The following is a 27,994-nucleotide window of genomic DNA, read 5'->3' as shown; positions in this document are numbered from 1 at the left end:
ATGTAGACATCCAGGAGTCTCTTAAAAGACCCTATCGTTTCCACCTCCACCACCGTTGCCGGCAGCCCATTCCACACACTCACCACTCTCTGCATAAAAAACTTACCCCTGACATCTTCACTGTACCTACTTCCAAGAACCTTAAAACTATGCCCTCTCATGCTAGCCATTTCAGCCCTGGGGAAAAGACTCTGACTATCCACGCAATCAATGCCTCTCATTATCTTGTACACCTCTATCAAGTCACCTCTCATCCTCCGATTCTATCTCCTTTACCATAGCATTGGACAGGGATAGGAACAGACAAGTAAGGAAAGCATTTAATTGGAGTAAGGGGAAATATGAAGCTATCAGGCAGGAACTTGGAGGCATAAATTGGGAACAGATGTTCTCAGGGAGATGTACGGCAGAAATGTGGCAAATGTTCAGGGGATATTTGCGTGGCGTTCTGCATAGGTACGTTCCAATGAGACAGGGATAGGACGGTAGGGTACAGGAACCGTGGTGTTCAAAGGCTGTTGAAAATCCAGCCAAGAATGAAAGAAAAGCCTACAAAAGGTTCAAAAATCTCGGTAATGATAGAGATCTAGAAGATTATAAGGCTAGCAAGAAGGAGCTTAGGAAATTTGGAGAGCCAGAAGGGTCAATGAGAATGCCTTGGCTAGCCTGATTAAGAAAAACCCCAAGGCATTCTGCAAGTATGTGAAGAGCAAGAGGGTAAAACGTGAGAGAATAGGACCAATCAAGTGTGACAGTGGAAAAGTGTGTATGAATTGGAGGAGGTAGCAGAGATACTTAATGAATACTTTGCTTCAGTATTCACTACGGAAAAGGATCTTGGCGATTGTAGGGATGATTTACAGCGGATTGAAAAGCTTTAGCATATAGATATTAAGAAAGAGGATGTGCTGGAGCTTTGGAAAGCATCAAGTTGGATAAGTCACTGGGACTGAAAGAGATATACCCAGGGTACTGCGGCAGGCGAGGAAGGAGATTGCTGAGCTACTGCCAATGATCTTTGCAGCATCATTGGGGACAGGTGAAATTCCAGAGGATTAGAGGGTTGTGGATGTTATTCTCTTATTCATGAAAGGGAGTAGAGATAGCCCAGGAAATTATAGACCAGTGAGTCTTACTTCAGTGATTGGTATGTTGGTGGAAAAGATCTTGGGGTCCGCGTCCATAGGACACTCAAAGCTGCTGCGCAGGTTGACTTTGTGGTTAAGAAGGCATACAGTGTGTTGGCCTTCATCAACCGTGGGACTGAGTTGAAGAGCCAAGAGGTAATGATAGGGCTGAGAAAACTGAAATAAATCAAAGATAGTGTGCAACAGAGATGATAGAAAGGACAGGCAGGAAATGAGGCATAGTCACAGCAAGTGGGATGAGTTACAAGGCAATAGAGGCGTGGTGCAGTTAAAACAGAAAGCCACAAATACTGGATTGAAAGTGTTACATTTGAATGCATGCAGCATAAGAAATAAAATGGACAATCTTGAAACTGAGCTACAGATTGGCAAGTATGACGTTGTGGCCATCTCTGAATCTTGGCTAAAGACTGACTGCCATTGGGAGCTGAACGCTCAAGGATATATGGTGTATTGAAAAGATAGTTAGTAGGCAGAGGGGGTGGCATGGTCCTGTGTATGAGAAATAATATTAAATCATTAGAAAGAGATGACATAGGATTGGAAGGTGTAGAGTCACTATGGGTTTAAGTAAGAAATGGGAAGAGTAAAAGGACCCTCATGACAGTTGTATACAGGCCTCGAAACAGCAGCTGAAATGTGGATTACAAATTACAGCAGGAGATAGAAAAGCATGTCAGAAAGGCAATGTGATGTTAATCGTTGGGGATTTCAACATGAAAGTGGACTGGGAAAACCAGGTCAGTACTGGACCTCAAGAGAGAGAATTTGTCGAATGTCTAAAGGATGGCTTTTTAGAACAGCTTGTTGTTGAGCCCACTAGGGGATTGGCTGTGCTGGACTGGGTGTTGTGCAATAATCCAGAGTTGATAAGAGAGCTTAAAATGAAGGAACGTTTTCTCCTTGGAGCGATGGAGAATGAGAGCTGATAGAGGTGTACAAGATGATGAGAGGCATTGATCGTGTGGATAGTCAGAGGTTTTTTCCCAGGGCTGAAATGGCTAACATGGGAGGGCACAGTTTTAAGATGCGTGGAAGTAGATACAGAGGAGGTATCAGGGGTAAGGTTTTTATGCAGATAGTGGTGAGTGTGTGGAATGGGCTGCAGCAATGGTGGTGGAGGCAGATATGATAGGGTCTTTTAAGAGGCTTCTGGAGAGGTACATGGAGCTTAGCAAAATAGAGGGCTATGGATAACCCTAGGTAATTTCGTAAGTAAGTACACGTTCGGCACAGCATTGTGGGTCGAATGGCCTGTATTGTGATGTAAGTTTTCTAAGTTTCTATGTTAAGTTGATAGATTCTTGATTGGTCAGGGCCTGAAGGAGTACAAGAAAAAGACAGGAAACTGGAGTTGAGAGGAAAATTGGATCAGCTATGATGAAATGCTGGAACATACACGATGGGCCAAATGGCCTATTTTGTTCTCCTATATTATATGGAGATATATGATATAATATGATACTATATATAATGGATATATATGGATATTATATAATGGATCTATTATGTGGGAGGCGAGGGAAGAGATTGCTGATCCTCTGGTGATGATCTTTGAATCATCAGTGGGGATGGGAGAGGTTCCAGAGGATTGGAGGGTTGTGGATGTTGTTTCTTTATTCAAGAAAGGGAGTAGAGATAGCCCAGGAAATTATAGACCAGTGAGTCGTACTTAAGTGATTGGTAAGTTGATGGAGAAGATCCTGAGAGGCAGGATTTATGAACATTTGGAGAGGTATAATATGATTAGAAATAGTCAGCATGGCTTTGTCAAAGGCAGGTCATGCCTTACAAGCCTGATTGAATTTTTTGAGGATGTGACTAAACACATTGATGAAGGAAGAACAGTAGATGAAGGGTATATGGATTTCAGCAAGCCATTTGATAAGGTACCCATGCAAGGCTTATTGAGAAAGTAAGGAGGCATGGGATCCAAGGGGAGATTGCTTTGTAGATCCAGAACTGGCTTGCCCACAAAAGGCAAAGAGTGGTTGTAGATGGGTCATATTCTGCACGGAGGTCGGTGACCAGTTGTGTGCCTCAGGGATCTGTTCTGGGACCCTTAATCTTCGTGATTTTTATAAATGACCTGGATGAGGAAGTGGAGGGATGAGTTAGTAAGTTTGCTTTTTTTAAGCGGGTCGCACCAGACAGTCAGCCATTCTTATCTGGCGCGTGGTGTCAGGATTGGTCTCCTTTCAGATTAACCGGGTCATGATATGAACATTGCTGACTTGACCCTTTTTATTTTACGAGGCCGAGTGGCTGGCTTGACGCTCAACCCGGCATGGATGGAAAGCGTGCTTGGGGGTGGCCCAACATGGACCGAACTCGGCAGCCTTCGTTCTGGAGTCCAGCACTGATGCCATTGTGCCAGCAGTCAGCCAGTAGGTTTGCTGATGACACAAAGGTTGGAGGTGTTGTGGATAGTGTGGAGGGCTATCAGAGGTTACAGCTGAACATTGATAGGATGCAAAACTGGGCTGAGAAGTGGCAGATGGAGTTCAACCCAGATAAGTGTGAAGTGCAAACAACAGGAATTCTGCAGATGCTGGAAATTCAAGCAACACACATCAAAGTTGCTGGTGAACGCAGCAGGCCAGGCAGCATCTCTAGGAAAAGGTGCAGTCGACGTTTCAGGCCGAGACCCTTCGTCAGGACTAACTGAAGGAAGAGTTTCCTTCAGTTAGTCCTGACGAAGGGTCTCAGCCTGAAACGTCGACTGCACCTCTTCCTAGAGATGCTGCCTGGCCTGCTGCGTTCACCAGCAACTTTGATGTGTGTTGTAGGTGTGAAGTGGTTCATTTTGGTAGATCAAATGGGATGGCAGAATATAGTATTAATGGTAAGATTCTTGGCAGTGTGGAGGATCAGAGGGATCTTGGAGTCCGAGTCCATAGGACGCTCAAAGCAGCTGCGCAGGTTGACTCTGTGGTTAAGAAGGCGTACGGTGTATTGGCCTTCATTAATCATGGAATTGAATTTAGGAGCCGAGAGGTAATGTTGCAGCTATATAGGACCCTGGTCAGAGCCCACTTGGAGTACTGTGCTCAATTCTGGTCGCCTCACTACAGGAAGGATGTGGAAACCATAGAAAGGGTGCAGAGGAGATTTACAAGGATGTTGCCTGGATTGGAGAGCATGCCTTATGAGAATAGGTTGAGTGAACTCGGCCTTTTCTCCTTGGAGCGATGGAGGATGAGAGGTGACCTGATAGAGATGTATAAGATGATGAGAAGCATTGATCATGTGGATAGTCAGAGGCTTTTTCCTAGGGCTGAAATGGTTGCCACAAGAGGACACAGGTTTAAGGTGCTGGGGAGTAGGTACAGACGAGATCTCGCGGTAAGTTTTTTACTCAGAGATTGGTGAGTGTGTGGAATGGGCTGCCGGCAATGCTGGTGGAGGCAGATACGATAGGATCTTTTAAGAGACTTTTAGAGAGGTACATGGAGCATAGAAAAATAGAGGGTATAGGGAAGTCTAGTAATTTCTAAGGTAGGGACATGTTCGGCACAACTTTGTGGGCCAAACGGCCTGTATTGTGCTGTAAATTTTCTATGTTTCTAACTGCAAGCTCCACCCGTGCCCCCCCCCCCACGCCTCCACTCTCCCAGGAAACAACATCTGAATTTGGAAATATATCTCTGTTCCTTCATTGTCACTGGGTCTACACTTGGAGCAAAAGCATTTCAGCAGTTCAAGAAGGGTGCTCAACATCATGTTCACAAGCACAGTCAACGATGGCCAATACCGAGCTTTGCAAGTGGAGCTCAGAGCCTTCATCTCTCAGGATGAGGGTCACTCACCTTTAATGTACGGAATCTCTTGTTCTGTGCGATGTAGAAGGATGAATCTTCAGAAATAATCTTAATGTGTTTCACTTCATTGTTGTAGCTGCCAAGAGATTGTAACAGTCACATAGGAACATAGATCTAGTAAAAACACCAGCCAGCTGTCCATTTCACCAACCGTGGCAGTGAGTCACATAGGAACACAGATCTAGTGAAGACACTAAACCCCTGGCTACCCACCAATCCTTGGAGTGAGTCACAGAGAAACACAGATCCAGCACATACACCAACCCCCTGTCTATTCCACCAACCCTGGGAGTGAGTCACATATAAACACAGATCTAGTTAACACACCAACTCTCTGTCCTTCGCATGAAACATGAGAGTGTGTCACAAAGGAACTCAGATCTATTTCTTTTAGCGCAATGACTTCCCCTTAGCACTAATTATTGATTGACAATTTACTCATGCACATTGATTTGTTGGTCTCTCTGCAAAGTGAATATACAAGATAACTTCACCTCTGACTGCATGCCGTCATTTACTTGATATGTAGTTGTACAGAAACAACAAATTGGCAATGAGTACAAACCTGAATGTCAGCAAATATCACCAACTGTATCGACAGTTACGAGATGACAGAGCTCAGAGGAAAGGAGAGACAGCGAGAGGAAAGAATGAACTAGTACAGAGAAACACCACAAAATGCTGGAGGAACTCAGCAGGCCAGGCTATATCTATGGAAAAGAATACTGGCCACAGAGAAGGCAGTCGCGGATACTAGCACAATGATGCGTGAGTGACAGTGCACAGTCTACAGTGAGAGGTGCAGTTAAAGTGAGAATAATGTGGCAATGGCCTTACACTACGTCCACACTGGACTGGATAATTTTGAAAACACCGGTTCTGCGTAAAAACGACAGGTGTCCACACCAGGCATTTTTGAAAATACCTCCGTCCATATTAATCTCCTCCTACTGGACATTGCACAGCACACATCTACAGAAAACAAGTGAAGAGGAAATGCAAACACAAAGAAATCAAGCAACACACACAAAATGCTGGTGGAACACAGCATCTATATGAAGAAGTACAGACGAAGGGCTTTGGCCTGAAACATCGACTGTACTTCTTCCTATAGATGCTGCCTGGCCTGCTGCGTTCCACCAGCATTTTGTGAAGAGGAAACGGTATACTTGGTGCGCGTTTGTCCAGTTACAGACTAGAAAAACTTAAAAGGAAATTGCCAAATGATGAAATGTTGGATCTCGCACAGGAGGACTTAAAACTAAAAAAAACAAATACTGGAGCGTGTGGAGGCAACCAACAGGGAGTTCACGGACAGTATGACCCGGCTGACGACAAACATTGGAAAACTGACTAACTCTGTTGCAGAGAGATTTGCAATGTTGAGGAATATGATGGCTCCCCCCCAGTACTTTTCACCACCACAATACCAGCCTCACAGCCACTACAACAGCTACACATATGGACACACAGACCCCCGGGTGGCCCAACCAACATTTTCCCCACTCCCACAGAGGGGTCATCCCGGAAGCATTTCCTACAGCCATAGTCTCTTCACCAATGAAAGGGACGACAGCTACAACTAAATGCAATAAGGTTTGTTACTGGGCAAAAGTGAAATTTGCTGTTACCTCATTTGTTTGCCTTTACTTTTACCATGTCTTTCTGTATTAAACATGTGCAATAAAACAGGTTACTGGGCAAAAGTGATTTTATTTTTACCTGAGTAAAAGTGAAACCTACAATTTTCCTTTTTAGGCCTTAACATTTTCACGTCTATGCCAAACATATACTTAAAATAACATTTTGGAAGTCGTGACAATTGCATCTATTGAATGTTTGCACAAGCAATACATTAATAAAGCACCTTGTTAAATGTATAAAACATGTCTGCATCAGTGATATCTTGTATTTCCATACAATGTTACATTAGGCTATTACACATCTATTGTCAGATATTGTTGTTGTGGTGTTGGAGGTTGTGTTCAAGAAAACACTGAAATGCTGCGCTGTCGCTACTATCTGTTCCAGCACGTCATGACAGTATTTTTAAAAAGCTCTGGTTACCCGTACACACTACACCATCCACCTGGCGTTTTCAGATTTAAACTCTGGACAGCGTTTTAGAAAAGCTCCGTATCGGGGGAGGAAAACGCCGTTTCCGTGTGGATGGAGGGTCAAAACGAAGAGAAAAGGCTTCGGTTACGGATTTATCTGGTCTAGTGTGGACATAGCCATAGTCGGGAAAGTTGCCGAACTTGATCGTGCTCACAAGGACTGTATATCGAGAAGGTTGAACTGTTTTGGAATGCTAATGACGTGATTGAGGAAAAGAAAGTCTCCACACTTCTTAACTTAATGGGTGCTAAAACATACGCAATTTATTAACTCCTGAAAAGCCAGCAAGCAAGTTTTAACGTGCGACCAATCAGGACATGGGAAGTTTGAGAGGAGGGGATTTCACTCAGGTCCACTGCCCAAGTAGAAAAGCCAGCAGTGGGTGGCTAGAGTGAAAAAGAGCTTTAACCAATGACCATTCTGGACAGCTGTTTTGAGAGGAAGGGATTTCACTCAAGTCCACTCTCCTAAAAGAAAGGCCAGCCGTGGGTCACTACAGAAAGAAAAGGCTTTAACCAGCGACCAATCTGCATTTGGAATTGATTGGCAAGAACAAATTAAAAGAAGGCAGGGACCATCATTGCAGTGGCCATCGTCTGAGTGGACAGTGTGAGCGTGGTGATCCTGAGGCTTTAGCTCTTCGAGGCTTCAACGAAGAGAGCCTTCAGTCTGAGAAAGCAAAAGAATAATAAGAGCTCAAGGTTATTTTACAGTTAGGGTCAGTGTCCCTGACAACTACAACTGTGAGAGGTGCATCCAGCTTCAGCCATGATGAAATGGTGGAACAGATGTAATGGGCCAAACTCTGCTTGCTCCTGTCCCAACGAACTTGTATCTGCCTACCTGGACTCCATTTTGTCACCCATAGTTCAGTCCCTCCGCACCTACATCCGGGATACATCCCATGCCCTCCACCTCTTCAATAACTTCCAGTTCCCCGGTCCAGACCGCTTCATTTTCACTGTGGATGTCCAATCCTTATACACCTCCATTCCCCATCAAGAAGGCCTCAAAGCCCCCCCGCTAGATAATAGACCTCACCAGTTCCCCACCACCACTACCCTCCTCCAGCTGGTGGAACTGGTTCTCACACCTAATAACTTCTCTTTTGGCTCTTCCCACTTGCTTCAGACTAAGGGTGTAGCTGTGGGAACTCGCATGGGCCCCAGCTATGCCTGCCCCTTCGTTGGTTATGTGGAACAATCTGTGCTCCAAACCTATTCTGGTACTGCTCCCCAACTTATCCTTCGGTACATTGATGACAACATTGGTGCTGCTTCCTGCACCCATGCTGAGCTTGTTAATTTCATCGACTTTACTTCTAACTTCCACCCAGCCCTCAAATACACTTGGTCTATCTCGGACACTTCTCTCCCCTTTCTCGATCTTTCAGTCTCCATCTCTGGAGACAGACTGTCCACTGACGTTTCTACAAGCCCACTGACTCTCATAACTACCTCGACTATACCTCTTCCCACCCCGCCACATGCAAAAATGCCATTCCCTATTCCCAGTTCCTCCTTCTCCGCTGCATCTGCTCCCAGGATGAGGCTTTCCGTTCCAGGACATCTCAAATGTCCTCTTTCTTTAAGGATTGTGGTTTCCCTTCTGCCGTCATCAATGATGCTCTCACCCGCATCTCTTCCATTTCCCGCACTTCGGCCCGCACCCCATCCTCCCGCCACCACAACAGGGACAGAGTTCCCCTTGTCCTCACCTACCACCCCACCAGCCTCCGGATCCAGCATGTTATCCTCTGCAACTTCCACCACCTTCAACAGGATCCCACCACTAAGCACATCTTTCCCTCTCCACCCCTCTCTGCTTTCCACAGGGATCGGTCCCTCCGCGACTTCCTAATCCACATGTCCCTCCCCACAGATCTCCCACCTGTCACTTATCCTTGTAAGCGTAAGTGCTACACCTGTCCCTACACCTCCTCTCTTGCCACCATTCAGGGCCCCAAACGGTCCTTCCAGGTGAGGCAACACTTCACTTGTGAGTCTGCTGGGGTCATCTATTGCATCCGGTGCTCCCGGTGCGGCCTCCTCTACATCAGTGAAACCCCACGCAGATTGGGGGACCGCTTCGTCAAGCACGTCCGCTCCATCCGTCACAACAGACAGAATCTCCCTGTAGCTACCCACTTCAACTCTGCTTCCCATTCCCATTCAGATATGTCCATAAGTGGCCTCCTCATTGTTCATTTTGGCAGGTCAAATATGATGGCACAATATAGTATTAATGGTAAGTCAGGGTGAGCACAATTGTCCCTGATGACTACATCTGTAAAAGGTGCATCCAGCTGCAGCTCCTGACAAACTGAGTTAGGGAACTGGAGCTGGAGCTGGATGAACTTCGGATCATTCGTGAGGCAGAGGCAGAAATAAACAGGAGTTACAGGGAGATAGTCACCCCTAAAAGTTAGGAGGCAGTTAGCTGGGTGACTGTCAGGAGAGGGAAGGGGAATAGACAGAATGAGCAGAGCACCCCTGTGGCTGTTCCCATCAACAATAAGTATACTGTTTTGGATACTGTTGGTGGGGACGACCTACCAGGGACAAGTTGGAGTGATCGTGTCTCTGGCACTGAGACTGGACCCTCAGTTCAGAAGGGAATGAGGGAAAAGAGGAGAGCAGTAGTGATAGGGGATTCGATAGAGAGACAGATAAGAGGTTCTGTGGGAGAGATCGAGAATCCCGGATGGTCTGTTGCCTCCCTGGTGCCAGGGTCCGCAATATCTCAGATCAAGTTCTCAATATTCTCAGGAGGGAGGGTGAGCAGCCAGATGTCATTGTCCATGTAGGGACGAATGACATGGATAGGAGAAAGAGGAGGTCCTGCAAAGAGAATTTAGGGAGTTAGGTGCAAAGTTGAAGGACAGGACCTCCAGGGTTGCAATCTCAGGATCGCTACCAGTGCCACATGCTAGTGAGGCTAGAAATAGGAAGATAATGCAGCTAAATACGTGGCTAAGGAGTTGGTGCAGGAGGGAGGGCTTCATGTTTCTGGACAATTGGGCCTTGTTCCAGGGAAGGTGGGACCTGTTCCGATGGGACGGGATGCACCTGAACTAGAGGGGGACCAACATCCTTGCGGGAAGGTTTGCTAGTTCTGTTCAGGGGGTTTAAACTAGATTTGCAGGGGGAGGGGAACCAGAGTGTTAGAGCAGATAGTGAGGTGGAGGAGGATAAAGGTCATGCGAGAACTGCAAGTATAGTGAATGGAGTAAAGCCAGATCTAACATATAAAAAGATTTTGAGGAAAGAGAAGCAGAATAAAGGGTGTAAAGGTAGGAAGGTAGAAGGGCTAAAGTGTGTGTACCTCAATGCAAGAAGCATCAGGAACAAAGGTGATGAACTGAGAGCTTGGATACATACATGGAATTATGATGTAGTGGCCATTACAGAGACTTGGCTGGCACCAGAGCAGGAATGGATGCTCAATATTCCTGGATTTCAGTGTTTTTAAAGGGATAGAGAGGGAGGAAGGGGAGGAGGGGTGGCATTACTGGTCAGGGATACTATTACAGCTATGGAAAGGGTGGATAATGTAGCAGGATCCTCTTTTGAGTCAATATGGGTGGAAGTCAGGAACAGGAAGGGAGCAGTTACTCTATTGGGAGTATGCTATAGGCCCCCTGGTAGCAGCAGAGATACAGAGGAGCAGATTGGGAGGCAGATTTTGGAAAGGTGCAAAAATAACAGGGTTGTTATCATGGGTGACTTTAACTTCCCTAATATTGATTGGCACCTGATTAGTTCCAATGGTTTAGACGGGGCAGAGTTTGTTAAGTGTGTCCAGGATGTTGACAGGCCGACTAGGGGGAATGCCATACTAGATCTAGTATTAGGTAAAGAACCGGGTTAAGTCACAGATCTCTCAGTGGGTGAGCATCTGGTGGACAGTGACCACCACTCCCTGGCCTTTAGCATTATCATGGAAAAGGATAGAATCAGAGAGGACAGGAAAATTTTTAATTGGGGAAGGGCCAGTTATGAGGCTATAAGGCTAGAACTTGCGGGTGTGAAATGGGATGATGTTTTTGCAGGGAAATGTACTATGGACATGTGGTCGATGTTTAGAGATCTCTCGCAGGATGTTGGGGATAAATTTGTCCCGGTGAGGAAGATAAAGAATGGTAGGGTGAAGGAACCATGGGTGACAAGTGAGGTGGAAAATCTAGTCAGGAGGAAGAAGGCAGCACACATGAGGTTTAGGAAGCAAGGATCAGATGGGTCTATTGAGGAATATAGGGAAGCAAGAAAGGAGCTTAAGAAGGGGCTGAGAAGAGCAAGAAGGGGGCATGAGAAGGCCTTGGTGAGTAGGGTAAAGGAAAACCCCAAGGCATTCTTCAATTATGTGAAGAAAAAAAGGATGACAGGAGTGAAGATAGGACCGATTAGAGATAAAGATGGGAAGATGTGCCTGGAGGCAGTGGAAGTGAGCAAGGTCCTCAATGAATACTTCTCTTCGGTATTCACCATTGAGAGGGAACTTGTTGACGGGGACAATATGAGTGAGGTTGATGTTCTGCAGCATGTTGATATTAAGGGAGAGGAGGTGTTGGAATTGTTAAAATACATTAGGACAAATAAGTCCCCGGGGCCTGACGGAATATTCCCCAGGCTGCTCCACAAGACGAGGGAAGAGATTGCTGGGCCTCTGGCTAGGATCTTTATGACCTCATCGTCCACAGGAATGGTACCGGAGGATTGGAAGGAGTCGAATGTTGTCCCCTTGTTCAAAAAAGGTAGTAGGGATAGTCCGGGTAATTATAGACCAGTGAGCCTTACGTCTGTGGTGGGAAAGCTGTTGGAAAAGATTCTTAGAGATAGGATCTATAGGCATTTAGAGAATCATGGTCTGATCAGGGACAGTCAGCATGGCTTTGTGAAGGGCAGATCGTGTCTAACAAGCCTGATAGAGTACTTTAAGGAGGTGACCAGGCATATAGATGAGGGTGGTGCAGTGGATGTGATCTATATGGATTTTACTAAGGCATTTGACAAGGTTCCACACGATAGGCTTATTCAGAAAGTCAGAAGGCATGGGATCCAGGGAAGTTTGGCCAGGTGGATTCAGAATTGGCTTGCCTGCAGAAAGCAGAGGGTGGTGGTGGAGGGAGTACATTCAGATTAGAGGGTTGTGATGAGTGGTGTCACACAAGGATCGGTTCTGGGACCTCTCCTTTCTGTGATTTTTATTAAAGACCTGGATCTCAGTGTAGAAGGGTGGGTTGGCAAGTTTGCAGACGACACAAAGGTTGGTGGTGTTGTGGATAGTGTAGAGGATTGTCGAAGATTGCAGAGAGACATTGACAAGATGCAGGTGTGGGTTGAGAAGTGGCAGATGGAGTTCAACTCGGAGAAGTGTGAGGTGGTACACTTTGGAAGGATAAACTCCAAGGCAGAGTACAAAGTAAATGGCAGGATACTTGGTAGTGTGGAGGAGCAGAGGGTTCTGGGGGTACATGTCCACAGGTCCCTGAACATTGCCTCACAGGTAGATAGGGTAGTTAAGAAAGCTTATGGAGTGTTAGCTTTCATAAGTGGAGGAATAGAGTTTAAGAGTCGCGGGGTAATGATGCAACTCTATAAAACTCTGGTTCGGTCACACTTGGAGTACTGTGTCCAGTTCTGGTCGCCTCACTATAAGAAGGATGTGGAAGCATTGGAAAGGGTACAGAGGAGATTTACCAGGATGCTGCCTGATTTAGTGAGTATGCATTATGATCAGAGATTAAGGGAGCTAGGCCTTTACTCTCTGGAGAGAAGGAGGATGAGGGAAGACATGATAGAGGTGTACAAAATATTGAGAGGAATAGATAAAGCGGACAGCCAGCGCCTCTTCCCCAGGGCACCAGGGCTCAATACAAGAGGACATGGCTTTAAGGTGGGGGTTGGGAAGTTCAAGGGGGATATTAGAGGAAGGTTTTTTACTCAGAGAGTGGTTGGTGCGTGGAATGCACTGCCTGAGTCAGTGGTGGAGGCAGATACACTAGTGAAATTTAGGAGACCTCTAGACAAGTATATGGAGGAATTTAAGGTGGGGAGGCAGGGTTTAAGGGTCGGCACAACATTCTGGGCTGAAGAGCCTGTACTGTGCTGTACTGTTCTACGACTCTTGGCAGAGTGGAGAATCAGAGGGGTCTTGGGGTCCGAGTCCATAGGACTCTCAAAGCAACTGCGCAGGTTGACTCTGTGGTTAAGAAGGTGTGCAGTGTTTTGGCCTTCATCAATCGTGGAATTGAATTTAGGAGCCAAGAGGTAAAGTTGCAGCTATATAGGACGCTGGTCAGATCCCACTTGGAGTACTGTGCTCAGTTCTGGTCACCTCACTACAGGAAAGATGTGGAAGCCATAGAAAGGGTGCAGAGGAGGTTTACAAGGATGTTGCCTGGATTGGGGGAGCATGTCTTATGAGAATAGGTTGAGTGAACTCAGCCTTTTCTCCTTGGAGTGACGGAAGATGACAGGTGACCTGATAGAGGTGTATAAGATGATGAGAGGCATTGATCATGTATATAGTCAGAGGCTTTTTCCCAGGGCTGAAATGGTTGCCACAAGAGGACACAAGTTTAAGGTGCTGGGGAGTAGGTACAGAGGAGATGTCAGGGGTAAGTTTTTTACTCAGAGAGTGGTGAGTGCGTGGATTGGGCTGCTAGCAACGGTGGTGGAAGCGGATACAATAGGGTCTTTTAAGAGACTTTTTGGATAGGTACATGGAGCTTAGTAAAATAGAGGGCTACAGGTAAGCCTAGTAATTTCTAAGGTAGGGACATGTTCGGCACAACTCTGTGGGCCGAAAGTCCTGTATTTTGCTGAGGGTTTTCTCTGTTTCTATGTAAAGACATCCACTGCCATTTATTTGAATCTTCAGAAGGCATTTGATAAGGTGCCACCCGAGGCTGCTTAACAAATAAAATCCTATGGTGTTACATAAAAGATATTGCATCCTCATGGATTTCTTTTATGTGGCAGCTTATTGAAATAAACTCTGCAGGTCAACATCCACCTCAGAGAGATAGGGATCCTCCCGATCCACTGTGTTCCTTAAATCCTCAAAGAATTCCAGTGAGCTTGTCCAACAGTACCTGCCCTTCATTAATCCATGTTGTGTTTGCCTGATGTTAACACTTCTATCTAGATCGAACACAGAACATAGAAATCTATAGCACATTACAGGCCCTCCAGCCCACAATGTTGTGCCGACCACGTAATCTACTCCAGAAACTGCCTACAATTTTCCTACCGCATAGCCCTCTATTTTTCTAAGCTCCATGTACCTATCTAAGAGTCTCTTAAAAGACCCTGTTGTATCTGCCTCTACCACCATCGCTGGCAGTGCATTCCATGCACCCACCACACTCTGTGTGAAAAACTTACCCCGACATTCCCTTGGTACCAACTTCCAAGCACCTTAAAACTATGCCCACTCGTGTTAGCCATTTCAGCCCTGGGAAAAAGCCTCTGGCTATCCACACGATCAATGCCTCTCATCATCTTATGCACCTCTGTCACATCACCTCTCATCCTCTGTCACTCCAAGAAAGTTAACTCAACCTATTCTCATAAGGCATGTTCTCCAATCCAGACAATATCCTTGTAAACCTCCTCCGTACTCTTTCTATAGTATCAACATCCTTCCTGTAGTGAGGTGACCAGAACTGAACACATTACTCCAAGTGGGGTCTGACAACGGCTGATGAATGCCAACACACGATATGCCTTCCTAACAATACTAACAACCTGTGCACCAGCTTTGAGTATCCTATGTACATAGACTCCAAGATCTGTTTGATCTCCCACACTGCCAAGAGTCTTAACATTAATACAATATTCTGTCTTCAAATTTGACCTACAGAAATGAACCACTTCACACTTATCTGGATTGAACTGCCACTTATCAGCCCAGTTCTGCATCCTATTGATGTCACGCTGTAACTTCTAGCAACCCTCCAGACTATTCACAACAACCCCAACTTATGTGTCATCAGCAAATTTACTAACCCACCCTTCTACTTCTTCATCCAGATTATTTATAAAAATCACAAAGAAGAGGGATCCCAGACCAGATCACCGAACTCCATTCAGAATACAAACCATCTACAACCCCCCTTTGCTTTCTATGGGAAAGACATTTCTGGGTTCACAAAGCAAGGTCTCCTTGAATCCCATGCCTCCTTACCTTGGGCAACCACAACATGGGATAACCGACCTGAGGTTTGTTCCTCCTACTCCTCCCTTGTCGCTGAAATGAGGAAAGTCTTCGAACAATCCATTCGCAGTAAGGACGCAGTGAAACGGTTGTTTACTCTTCGTCAGGCTTCACGAAGTGTGGCCAGGTATTCCATTGAGTTCCGGACCTTAGCCGCAGACTCCGGGTGGAATGTCGAGGCCCTATGGGAGGTGTTTCGACAGGGCCTCTTGGACAAGACAAGAGTTGGCCGTGAGAAACGACACGGACTGTCTGGACTCTGATCTCGCTAGCCATTCGATTAGATTATCAACTTCAGCAGCGTCAGAGAGAGAGAACCAGTCGCCCCGCTCCTTGGGGAAGCCCACAGTCCACCTTACCAGTCTCAGCCAGCCGCCCTTCCCCAGCCGCTCCCAGTGTGGCTCCTGCTCTGACCGTCCCCACCCCCTGGGGGAGGAACCGATGCAGCTGGGACGGAACCGTCTCTCCCCGGCCGAACGAATTCGGAGGTGGTGAGCTGGGGATTGCTACTATTGTGGCCAGCCAGGACATTTACGGGATACCTGCCCTCAGCGGCCAAAAGGGAGGGCTCACCAGTGAGAAAGGGAGCTCTGGTGAGCCAAATGATACTCCCTTCAGCACCCCAGACTCGGATGCAGATCCCGGCAACCGCGAATTACCAACAACAGTCCCTGTCCCTATCCACTTTGGTGGATTCTGGTGCTGAGGCAATTTGCTGGACGAAGAGATAGCCACCCAGACCGGAATACCTCACCAGCCACTAACCACCCCCCTGGAGGCCCGGGCTCTGGACGGAAAACTGCTGGCTCGGGTGATCCACTGTACGCTGCCCCTGACCTTGATCCTATCCAGCAATCATCGGGAGGAGGTACAATTCAGTCTCATTCATTCACCTCAAGCCCCAGTAGTTCTAGGGTATCCATGGCTGACCCAACACAATCTCCATATCGACTGGTCTACCGGGAGGATAGCCGAATGGAGCCCGTCTTGCCATGCCAACTGTCTGCGGTCAGCCCCATCTCCCAGAGAAGCTACCGTGACCCCGCCTGTTTTGGAACCCCCTTGACTTGTCCCGCGTCCCCAAAGAGTACCATGACTTGGGACAGGTGTTCAGTAAACAACGGGCCTTTTCCCTGCCTCCGCACCACCCATATGATTGTGCCATTGACCTTCTCCCCGGGGCCCCACTACCCACCAGTTGCCTTTTTAACCTATCCCGACCGGAGGGAGAGGCAATGGAGAAATACATTAGCGAGTCCCTCGCGGCGGGCATTATCAGGCCTTCATCCTCCCCGGTAGGCGCCGGTTTCTTTTTTGTAGAAAAGAAGGACAGGACGCTTCGCCCTTGTATCGACTACCGAGGCCTAAATAATATAACAGTTAAGAACAATTACCCTCTACCCCTCATTTGTTCGGCATTTGAACCACTGCATGGAGCCACCATCTTCTCAAAGCTGGACCTTCGCAACGCCTACCATTTCGTCAGGATGAGGGAGGGGAACGAATGCAAGACGGCCTTCAATACACCTCTGGGCCACTTTGAATATTTGGTCATGCTGTTTGGCCTCACCAACGCTCCCGCCGTTTTCCAAAGCCTGATCAATGACGTACTGAGGGACTTTATCAAGGTATTTGTTTACCCTGACGATATCCTGATATTTTCTAGCAGCCCCCAAGAGCACGTACACCATGTCCGTCATTTCCTCCAGAGACTGTGGGAAAACCAGTTATTTGCAAAGGCGGAGAAATGCGAGTTCCACGTTCCTTCAGTCAGCTTCCTAGGTTATATCATTGAAAGCGGGCAGGTAAAAGCAGACCCCGAGAAGATCCGGGCAGTGGAGGAATGGCCTGCACCCACGACACGCAAACAACTTCAATGATTCCTGGGGTTTGCAAACTTCTACCGCAGATTCATCAGATACTACAGTCGAGAGCAGCCCCTCCCCCCTTACCCGGCTTACCTCGCCTACCACACTGTTTTGCTGGGACTCCAAAGCTGACTCAGCATTCACCAACCTGAAGAGGCGTTTCACCACCACTCCCATCCTGGTCCATCCAGACCCATCCTGTCAATTGATCCTTGAGGTGGACGCCTCTGACTCCGGGGTAGGAGTGGTCCTATCCCAATGGTCAAGTTTGGACAAAAAGCTTCACCCCTCCATGTTCTACTCTCGCCGACTGTCCCCCACCGAGCGGAATTACGACATGGGGAATCGGGAACTGCTGGCAGTCAAATTAGCACTGGAAGAATGGAGGCACTGGCTGGAGGGGGCAGAACACCCGTTTGTGGTGTGGACTGATTGTAAGAACCTGGGGTATATTCAGACCGCCAAACGATTGAACTCCCGCCAGGCATTGTTTTTTGGAGGGTTCGAGTTTACCCTCACGTACCATCCAGGATCCAAGAACGGGAAGCCAGATGCACTAGCCCGCCAGCATGACTCCAAGGATGACACCTCCATTTCCGAGACTATCCTCCCACCATCCTGCGTGGTTGCCACCCTCACTTGGGAGATTGAGTCTAAAGTAAAGGAAGCCCAGCGGGAAGACCCCGACACTGGCAATGGACCCAGCGATTGCCTGTACGTGCCCGTCTCCGTCAGGTCTCGGGTTCACCAATGGGGGCACACATCCCTGTTCACCTGCCACCTTGGGAGTGATCGGACCCTGGCTCTCCTGAGGAAGCACTTTTGGCAGCCGTCCATGGAGAGGGACACCCGTTCTTATGTCTCGGCTTGTTCCATCTGTGTCCGGGGAAAGGCCTCTTATCGGCCACCTGTGGGTCTACTTCGTCCTCTACCTGTCCTGGTCACACGTCGCCCCAGACTTTGTCACCGGTCTACCCCGTTCCCACGGAAACACCACTGTCCTCATCGTGGTAGACCTATTCCTCCAAAGCAGTGCACTTTGTGGCCCTTCCTAAACCCTCCTCTCAAGAAACCGCAGATCTTCTCGTCCGCCACGTCTTCCACCTCCACAGAATCCCCGCGACATCGTCTCCGATCGAGGTCCCCAGTTTGTCTCGCAGGTATGGAAGGCATTCTGTCAAGCCTTAGGTGCATCGGTCAGCCTCTCATCCGGCTTCCACCCCCAGATGAATGGGCAGACGGAACAGGTTAACCAAGAGCTGGAGGCAATGCTACGTTGTGTAACGGCAAACAACCCGTCGACCTGGAGCGACCATCTATCGTGGGCTGAGTACACCCACAACTCTCTGGTAAGCTCTGCCATTGGAAGGTCTCCGTTCGAGTGCTCCCTTGGGTACCAACGCCCGCTGTTCCCCGCACAAGAAGAGGAGATTGCGGTACTGTTGGTTCAGGACTATATTGATCAGTGCCCTAAGATTTGGGAGGAGACATGCACAGCCCTACTCAGATCAACAAATCGAAATAAGAAGACAGCCGAACGACACCGGACTCCGACATCTGAGTACCAACCTGGGCAGATGGTGTGGCTTTTTTCCAAGGACATCCTGCACAAAAACGAACATAGGAAACTCGCCCCTCGCTTCCTGGGACCATTCAAGGTTGACAGGGTTATCAATCCCACAGCGGTCCGCCTAAAGCTGCCAAGATCCATGCACATCCACCCAACTTTTCATGTCTCAGTTAAAGCCAGTTTCCGTCAGCCCCTTGTGTCCCCCAGCTGAGGCTCCCCCACCTGCCCGTATCATCAACAACCATCCGACATACACCGTCCGATGACTACTAGATGTGCACCGTTGGGGCAGGGGTCTCCGATACCTGGTGGACTGGGAAAGGTACGGTCCAGAAGAGCGTTCCTGGGTCCCCCGCTCCTTCATCCTAGACCCTTCCTTCATCCAGGACTTTCATCGGGACCATCCAGACAGGCCTGGAGGGTTGCCGGGAGGCTCCCGTTGAGGTGGGGGGTTACTGTCATGGTCCCTTCTGGCAATCCCCCATCTTACTATTTATCACAGGAATTGGGTCTCAATCACCTCATTTAATTTCCAATCATTCCCAGGTTCCACTAACTACACACACCTGCTTCCCATCAGAAACTGCAGGATAAAGACCCTGTGATCACAACAAGGAGCTGCCAGTTTGTTGGACAACTCGTGTATGAGTAACCTCATTCCATGGTTCTTAGGACTATCAGTTCTAAGTCTAGCATCGTTACTGAATTCGTTACTAAACCCAAGACTCCTGGTAAAGACTCTCTTGGACACCAATTCCACGCTCACTACGACCGCAACGCCTCCTGACTTGGCCTCCGCGTCTGTGTTCAGCACTTGGGTTCATTCCACTGCCACGTCCTTGCAACAGAGGGAGGGTGAACAGCTGGATGTTGTGGTCCACATAGGGACCAATGACGTGGGTAGGAAGAGCGTGGGGGGTCCTGAAAGGTGAGTTTAGGGAGTTAGGTGCCACGTTAAAAGACAGGACCTCCAGGATAGCAATCTCAGGATTGCTACCAGTGCCATGTGCAGGCAGGTTTAGAAATAGTGAGATAGAGCAGATCAACACGTGACTGAAGACATGGTGCAGGAGGGAGAGCTTCAGATTTATAGATAATTGGGCAGTTTTCCAAGGAGGGTGGAACCTGTTTCGGCTGGACAGTTTACATCTGAACTGGAGGGGGACAAATATTCTTGCAGGTAGGTTTGCTAGAGAGGCTGCAGTGGATTTAAACTAGATACAAGCGGAGAGAGGAACAAGAGTATAGGAACAGATGTTGGGGAGAAGGACAAAAAAGGAGATAGTAAAGTTGTTTGCACCGTTATTGATAAACAGTAAGAGGTGGAGAATTTCTTAAATGGATTTATTTTAATGCTAGGAGCATTGTAAGAAAGGTGGATAAGCTTAGAGCATGGATTGATACCTGGAAATATGATGTTGTTGCTATTAGTGAAACATGGTTGCAGGAGGGGTGTGATTGGCAACTAAATATTCTGGGATTTCATTGCTTCAGGTGTGATAGAATCGGAAAGACAAGGGGGGAGGTGTTGCATTGCTTGTCAGAGAAAATATTACAGTGGTGCTCTGGCAGGATAGATTAGAGGGCTTGTCTAGGGAAGTTATTTGGGTGGAATTGAGGAATGGGAAAGGTGTAGTGATGCTTATGGGGTGTATTATAGACCACCTAATGGGGAACAAGAATTGGAGGAGCAAATCTGTAAGGAGATAGCAGATATTTGTAGTAAGCACAAAGTTGTGATTGTGGGAGATTTTAATTTTCCACACATTGACTGGGAAGCCCATTCTGTAAAACGGCTGGATCGTTTGGAGTTTGAAAAATGTGTGCAGGATAGTTTTTTGCAGCAATACATAGAGGTACCAACTAGAGAAGGGGCAGTGTTGGATCTCCTGTTAGGGAATGAGATAGGTCAGGTGACGAAAGTATGTGTTGGGCACTTCGGGTCCAGTGATCACAATGCCATTTGTTTCAATATAATTATGGAGAAGGATAGGTCTGGACCCAGGGTTGAGATTTTTGATTGGAGAAAGGCTAACTTTGAGGAGATGCAAAAGGATTTAGAAGGAGAGGGTTGGAACAATTTGTTTTGTGGGAAGGGTGTAATAGAGAAATGGAGGTCATTTAAAGGTGAAATTTTGAGGGCACAGAATCTTTGTTTCTGTAAGGTTGAAAGGAATGGTTAAAAGTTTGAGAGAGCCATGGTTTTCAAGGGATATTGCAAACTTGGTTTGGAAAAAGAGAGAAATCTACAATAAATATAGGCAACATGGAGTAAATGAGGTGCTTGAGGAATATAAAGAATGTAAGAAGAATCTTAAGAAAGAAATTAGAAAAGCTTAAAGAAGATACGAGGTTGTTTTGGCAAGTAAGGTGAAAATAAATCCAAAGGGTTTCTATAGTTATATTAATAGCAAAGGGATAGTGAGGGGTAAAATTGGTCCCTTAGAAAATTAGAGTGGACAGCTATGTGTGGAGCCAAAAGAGACAGGGGAGATTTTGAACCATTTCTTTTTTTCAGTATTCACTAACGAGAAGGATATTGAATTGTGTAAGGTAAGGGAAACAAGTAGGGAAGTTATGGAAACTATGATGATTAAAGAAGAGGAAGTACTGGCACTTTTAAGGAATATAAAAGTTGATACGTCTCCGGGTCCTGATAGGATATTCCCTCGGACCTTGAGGGAAGTTAGTGTAGAAATAGCAGGGGCTCTGACAGAAATATTTCAAAGTCATTAGAAATGGGGATGCCGGAGTATTGGCGTATTGCTCATGTTGTTCCATTGTTTAAAAAGGGTTCTAAGAGTAAACCTAGCAATTATCTGCCTGTAAGTTTGACGTCAGTGGTGGGTAAATTAATGGAAAGTATTCTTAGAGATGGTATATATAAGTATCTGGATAGACAGGGTCTCGCTATATTTGGCTGCTCACAATCTACTATTTGTTTCCCTGCAGCCATACAACAGTCTCTTATGCTGAGGATGATTGTTGCCAAAAGACTTATCTTGTTGGAATGGAAATCACCTTCTCCCCCTTCCTTTCGAAGATGGATGGCTGATATGATCTCAGTCATACAGATGGAGAAACTTAGGTTCTTGAGAAATAATTCAATAAAAAAAATTTTCGGCTATCTGGGATCCATTTCTCGCCTACCTGGACGAGGCCGGGGCGGATGAGAAATTTCCCCCCAGATGATTTCTCATGGCCCTCATTTGAGATTTAATGTTTAGTATTTCTGAGCACTTTGAACAATAGGCATCACTCTAATGTTATGTCTTTTTTTTTTGCTTATTTCTTTTTTATACATGTCTGAGCTGGTTTGTTTTTGTTGCTCTTATTTTTTTTGAAAATTTTTTTTTAGACAGGGTCGGATTAGGAACAGTCAACGTGTATTTGTGCGTGGAAGGTCACGTTTGACAAATCTTATTGAATTTTTTGAGGAGGACCCTAGGAAAGTTAACAAGTGTAAAACAGTGGATGTTTTCTATGTGGACTTCAGTAAGGCCTTTGCAAGGTTCCACGTGGAAAGTTAGTTAGGAAGGTTCAGTTATTAGGTATTAATATTGAAATAGTAAAATGGATTCAACAGTGACTGGATGGGAGATGCCAGAGAGTAGTGGTGGATAACTGTGTGTCAGGTTGGAGGCCGGTGACTAGTGGTGTGCCTCAGGTACTGGGTCCAATGTTACTTGTCATATACATTAATGATCTGGATGATGGGGTGATAAATTGGATTAGTAAGTATGCAGATGATATTAAGATAGGTGGCGTAGTAGATAATGAAGCAGGTTTTCAAAGTTTGCAGAGAGATTTAGGCCAGTTAGAAGAGTGGGCTGAAAGATGGCAGATGGAGTTTAATGCTGATAAGTGTGAGGTGCTACATTTTGGTAGGACTAATCAAAATAGGATGTACATGGTAAATGGTAGGGCATTGAAGAATGCAGTAGAACAGAGTGATTTAGGAATAATGGTGCAAAGTTCCCTGAAGGTGGAATCTCATGTGGATAGGGTGGTGAAGAAAGCTTTTGGTATGCTGGCCTTTATAAATCAGAGCATTGAGTATAGGAGTTGGGATGTAATGTTGAAATTGTACAAGGCATTGGTGAGGCCAAATTTGGAGTATTGTGTACAGTTCTGGTCACCAAATTATAGGAAAGATGTCAACAAAATAGAGTACAGAGAAGATTTACTAGAATGTTACCTGGGTTTCAGGACCAGAGTTAGAGAAAGGTTGAACAAGTTAGGTCTTTGGAACGTAGAAGGTTGAGGGGGGACTTGATAGAGGTATTTAAAATTATGAGGGGGATAGATATTCACATGGATAGGCTTTTCCCATTGAGAGTAGGGGAGATTCAAACAAGAGGACATGAGTTGAAAGTTAAGGGGCAAAAGTTTAGGGGTAACACGATGGGGAACTTCTTCACTCAGAGTGGTGGCTGTGTGGAAAGAGCTTCCAGTAGAAGTGGTTCGATATTGTCATTTAAAGAAAAATTGGATAGGTATATGGACAGGAAAGGAATGGAAGGTTGTGGGCTGAGTGCAGGTCGGTGGGACTAGGTGAGAGTAAGCATTCGGCATGGACTAGAAGGGCCGAGATGGCCTGTTTCTGTGCTTATAATTGTTATATGGTTATATGTTCTACCACTGTGGCCTTGAGGTTGCTAAAGTTTCCCATTGAGCTCACTGTTTGGTTACTGGTCCCTTTGACAAACAGGTGAAGCAGTCAACACACAAAAAGTGCTGGAGCAACTCAGCAGGTCAGGCAACATCTATGGAAATGAATTAACAATGAAGGCCAAGACTCTTCATCAGGACAGTCCTGATCAGTCTCAATGAAGGGTCTTGGCCAGAAAGATTGACTATTTATTCATTTCCATAGATGCTGTCTGGCCTGCTGAGTCCCTCCAGCATTATGTGTGTGTGTTGCTCTGGATTTTCAGCATGTGCAGAATCCCTTGTGTTGGTGAAGTGGTTACCTGGAGTGAATCCCACTGAACATGAGCTCTGAACCTGTTTGTACTTCAGCACTGTACCTGCCTGAGGGCAGTAGCAACTCACTTGATGCTGATGGCAAATTCGTCCAGCTGCTTAGGCCTCTGCCGAACAAGGAAAGTGCTGTTCTCACGGTTAATCAACTCAGCTTCTGCCTGATGCCGATCGATTGCTCCAGCAAACCTGATAAGTGGATAAACTGCCAGTTACTTAGCAGCCAGTAAAACAGTATCACCTTACGCAGCCAAGCAGGCAGACACTATATCACTATAGATATCATATTCAAGTGTGCTGACAAAACCACTTGTTGGCCTGAACAAATGGATAAATCAGCATATAGGAGGGAGAATGAAAGTCTAGCTGAGTGGTTCCATAACAACAACCTCTCATTCAGTGTTACCATAACTAGACAGAAGGTTCTTGGGATCCTGAAAAGTCATGAGGACCAGATGGTGTACATTCCAGTGCTCTGAAAGAGGTGGCTGAAGAGATCATGGAAGCATTAATAATGATCTTTCAAGAACCACAAGATTCTGGAATGGTTCTGGAAGACTGGAAAATTGCAAATGTCATTCCACTTTTCAAGAAGGGGGAGAGGCAGAAGAAAGGAAACTATAGGCCAGTCAGTCTGACCTCAGTGGCTGGGAAGGTGTTGGAGTCTATTATTCTGGATGAGGTTTCAGGGTACTTGGAGACTAATGATAAAGTAAGTCGAAGTCAGCATAGTTTCTGTAAAGGGAAAATCTTGCCTGACAAATCTACTGGAATTTTTTGAAGAAATAACAAACAGGACAAACAAAGGAGGATCGGTTGATGTTGTGTACTCAGAAGGCCTTTGACAAGGTGCCACCCATGAGGCTGCTTAACAAGGTACAAATCCATGGTGTTACAGGAAAGATTCTAGCATGGACAAAGCCGTGGCTGATTGGCAGGAGGCAAAGAGTGGGAATAAAGGGAGCCTTTTCTGATTGGCTGCCGGTGATTAGTGGTGTTCCACAGGGAGTCCATCTGCAGGATTCCCTAAAGGTTAATGTGCAGGTTGAGTCTGTGGTGAGGAAGGCAAATGCAATGTTAATGTTCATTTCAAGAGGACTAGAATATAAAAGCAAGCATGTAATGCTGAAAATTTATGAAGCACTGGTGATGCCTCACTTGGAGTACTGTGAGCAGTTTTGGGCCCCTTATCATAAGACCATAAAACAAAGGAGCAGGAGTCAGCCATTGGGCCCATCGAGTCTGCTCCACCATTTTATCATGAGCTGATCCATTCTCCCATTTAGTCCCACTCCCCTGCCTTCTCCATATAACCATATAACAATTACAGCACGGAAACAGGCCATCTCGGCCCTTCTAGTCCGTGCTGAACTGTTACTCTCACCTAGTCCCACTGACCTGCACTCAGCCCATAACCCTCCATTGCTTTCCTGTCCATACAGCTGTCCAAGTTAATGTTAAACGACAACATCGAACCTGCCTCAACCACTTCTGCTGGAAGCTCGTTCCACACAGCTACTACTCTCTGAGTAAAGAAGTTCCCCCTCATGTTACCCCTAAACTTTTGCCCTTTAACTCTCAACTCATGTCCTCTTGTTTGAATCTCCCCCACTCAATGGAAAAAGCCTATCCACGTCAACTCTATCTATCCTCCTCATAATTTTAAATACCTCTATCAAGTCCCCCTTCAACCTTCTGTGCTCCAAAGAAAAAAGACCCAACTTTTTCAACCTTTCTCTGTAACTTAGGTGATGAAACCCAGGTAACATTCTAGTAAATCTTCTCTGTACTCTCTCTATTTTGTTGGCATCTTTCCTATAATTCAGTGACCAAAACTGTATACAATACTCCAAATTTGGCCTCACCAATGCCTTGTACAATTTCAACATTACATCCCAACTCCTATACTCAATGCTCTGATTTATAAAGGCTAGGATACCAAAAGCTGTCTTCACCACCCTATCCACATGAGATTCCACCTTCAGGGAACTATGCACCATTATTCCTAGATCCCTCTGTTCTACTGCATTCTTCAATGCCCTACCATTTACCTATGTCCTATTTTAATTAGTCCTACCAAAATGTAGCACCTCACATTTATCAGCATTAAACTCCATCTGCCATCTTTCAGCCCACTCTTCCAACTGGCCTAAATCTCTCTGCAAGCTTTGAAAACCTACTTCATTATCCACAACTTCACTCATCTTAGTATCATCTGCATACTTACTAATCCAATTTACCACCCCATCATCCAGATCATTAATGTATATGACAAATAACATTGGACCCAGTACAGATCCCTGAGGCACACCACTGGTCACCGGCCTCCACTCTGACAAACAGTTATCCACCACTACTTTCTGGCGTCTCCCAGCCAGCCACTGCTGAATCCATTTTACTACTTCAATATTAATACCTAACGACTGAACTTTCCTAACTAACCTTCCGTGTGGAATCTTGTCAAAGGCCTTGCTGTAGTCCATATGGACAACATCCACCGCTTTACCCTCATCAACTTTTCATTCAAATGAAACATGTGACCTAGACAAATTCATACAAGGCTTTAGATGTTTCAGAAAGGACAGGGAGGGAGGCAAAAGAGGTGGGGGCATGGCACTGTTGATCAGAGATAGTGTCACGGCTGCAGAAAAGGAGAAAGTCATGGAGGGATTGTCTATGGAGTCTCTGTGGTAGAAGATAGGAACAGGAGGGGGTCAATAACTCTACTGGGTGTTTTTTATAGACCACCCAATAGTAACAGGGACATCGAGGAGCAGACAGGGAGACAGGTTCTGGAAATCTGTGGTGGGAGATTTTAATTTCCCAAATATCGATTGGCATCTCACTAGAGCAAGGGGTTTAGATGGGTGGAGTTTGTTAGGTGTGTTTAGGAAGGTTTTCTGACACAATATGTAGATAAGCCTGCAAGAGGAGAGACTGTGCTTGATCTGTTATTGGGAAATTAACCTGGTCAGGTGTTAGGGCTCTCAGTGGGAGAGCAATCTGGAGATAGTAATCACAATTCTATCTCCTTTACCATAGCATTGGACAGGGATAGGAACAGACAAGTAAGGAAAGCATTTATTTGGAGCAAGGGGAAATATGAGGCTATCAGGCAGGAACTTGGAAGCATAAAATGGCAACAGATGTTCTCAGGGAAACGTACAGAAGAAATGTGGCAAATGTTCAGGGGATATTTGCGTGGAGTCCTGCATAGGTACGTTCCAATGAGATGGGACGGATGAGAGGGCACAGGAACAGTGGTGGACAAAGGCAGTTGTAAATCTAGTCAAGAAGGAAAGAAGAGCTTACGAAAGATTCAAAAAACTAAGTAATGATAGAGTACTTGAAGATTGTAAGGCTAGCAGGAAGGAGCTTAAGAATGAAATTAGGAGAGCCAGAGGGGCTATGAGAAGGCCAGCATACCCTTTGATGCCCTGGCTACTCAGATAGCTATTGACCTCTGCCATAAATACACCCAGTGATTTGGCCTCCACTGCTGCCCGTGGCAACAAATTCCTCACCACTCTCTGGCTAAAAATTTTTTTTCGCATCTCTGTTCTGAATGGGCGCCCTTCAATCCTTAAGTCATGCCCTCTCGTACTTGACTCCCCCACCACGGGAAACCACTTTGCCACATCTACTCTGTCCATGCCTTTCAACATTCGAGATGTTTCTATGAGGTCCCCCCTCATTTTTTCTAAACTCCAAGGAATACAGTCCAAGAGCAGTCGAATGTTCCTCGTATGTTTACTCCTCACATTCCCGGAATCATTCTAGTAAATCTTCTCTGAATCCTCTCCAACGTCAGTACATCCTTTCTTAAATAAGGAGACCAAAACTGCCCACGGTACTCCAAGTGAGGTCTTACCAGCGCCTTATAGAGCCTCAACATCACATCCCTGCTCCTATACTCTATTCCTCCAGGAATGAATGCCAACATTGCATTCACCTTCTTTACCACCGACTCAGCCTGGAGGTTAACTTTAAGGGTATCCTGCACGAGGACTCCCAAGTCCCGTTGCATCTCAGAACTTTGAATTCTCTCCCCATTTAAATAATCATCTGCCCGTTTATTTCTTCTACCAAAGTGCATAACCATACACTTTCCAACATTGTATTTCATTTGCCACTTCCTTGCCCAGTCTCCCAATCGAAACAAGTCTCTCTGCAGACTCTGTTTCCTCAGTACTACCAGCCCCTCCACCTATCTTTGTATCATCAGCAAACTTAGCCACAAAGCCATCTATTCCATAATCCAAATCG

The 27,994-nt window shown here is 46.2% G+C and overlaps 1 protein-coding gene across 3 annotated transcripts in view; it reads right to left on the bottom strand.

Annotated features, from left to right (window-relative positions):
* The window catches only part of LOC134355083 (guanine nucleotide exchange factor VAV3), a 398,893-nt gene that overhangs the window by 21,265 nt on the left and 349,634 nt on the right, over nucleotides 1-27,994 (bottom strand). For all 3 annotated transcript variants that reach the window (XM_063064827.1, XM_063064829.1, XM_063064828.1), the window contains 2 exons: nucleotides 23,801-23,917; nucleotides 4,958-5,045 (listed from right to left, as the gene is read on the bottom strand). In XM_063064827.1, the coding sequence (XP_062920897.1) occupies nucleotides 4,958-5,045; nucleotides 23,801-23,917 (205 nt within the window). The remainder of the gene's footprint in view (nucleotides 1-4,957; nucleotides 5,046-23,800; nucleotides 23,918-27,994) is intronic.

The sequence above is a fragment of the Mobula hypostoma genome, chromosome 12 (genome assembly GCF_963921235.1).
Source record: "Mobula hypostoma chromosome 12, sMobHyp1.1, whole genome shotgun sequence".
Taxonomy (NCBI): Eukaryota; Metazoa; Chordata; class Chondrichthyes; order Myliobatiformes; family Myliobatidae; genus Mobula; species Mobula hypostoma.
This window is presented reverse-complemented; position numbering and strand designations above follow the sequence as displayed.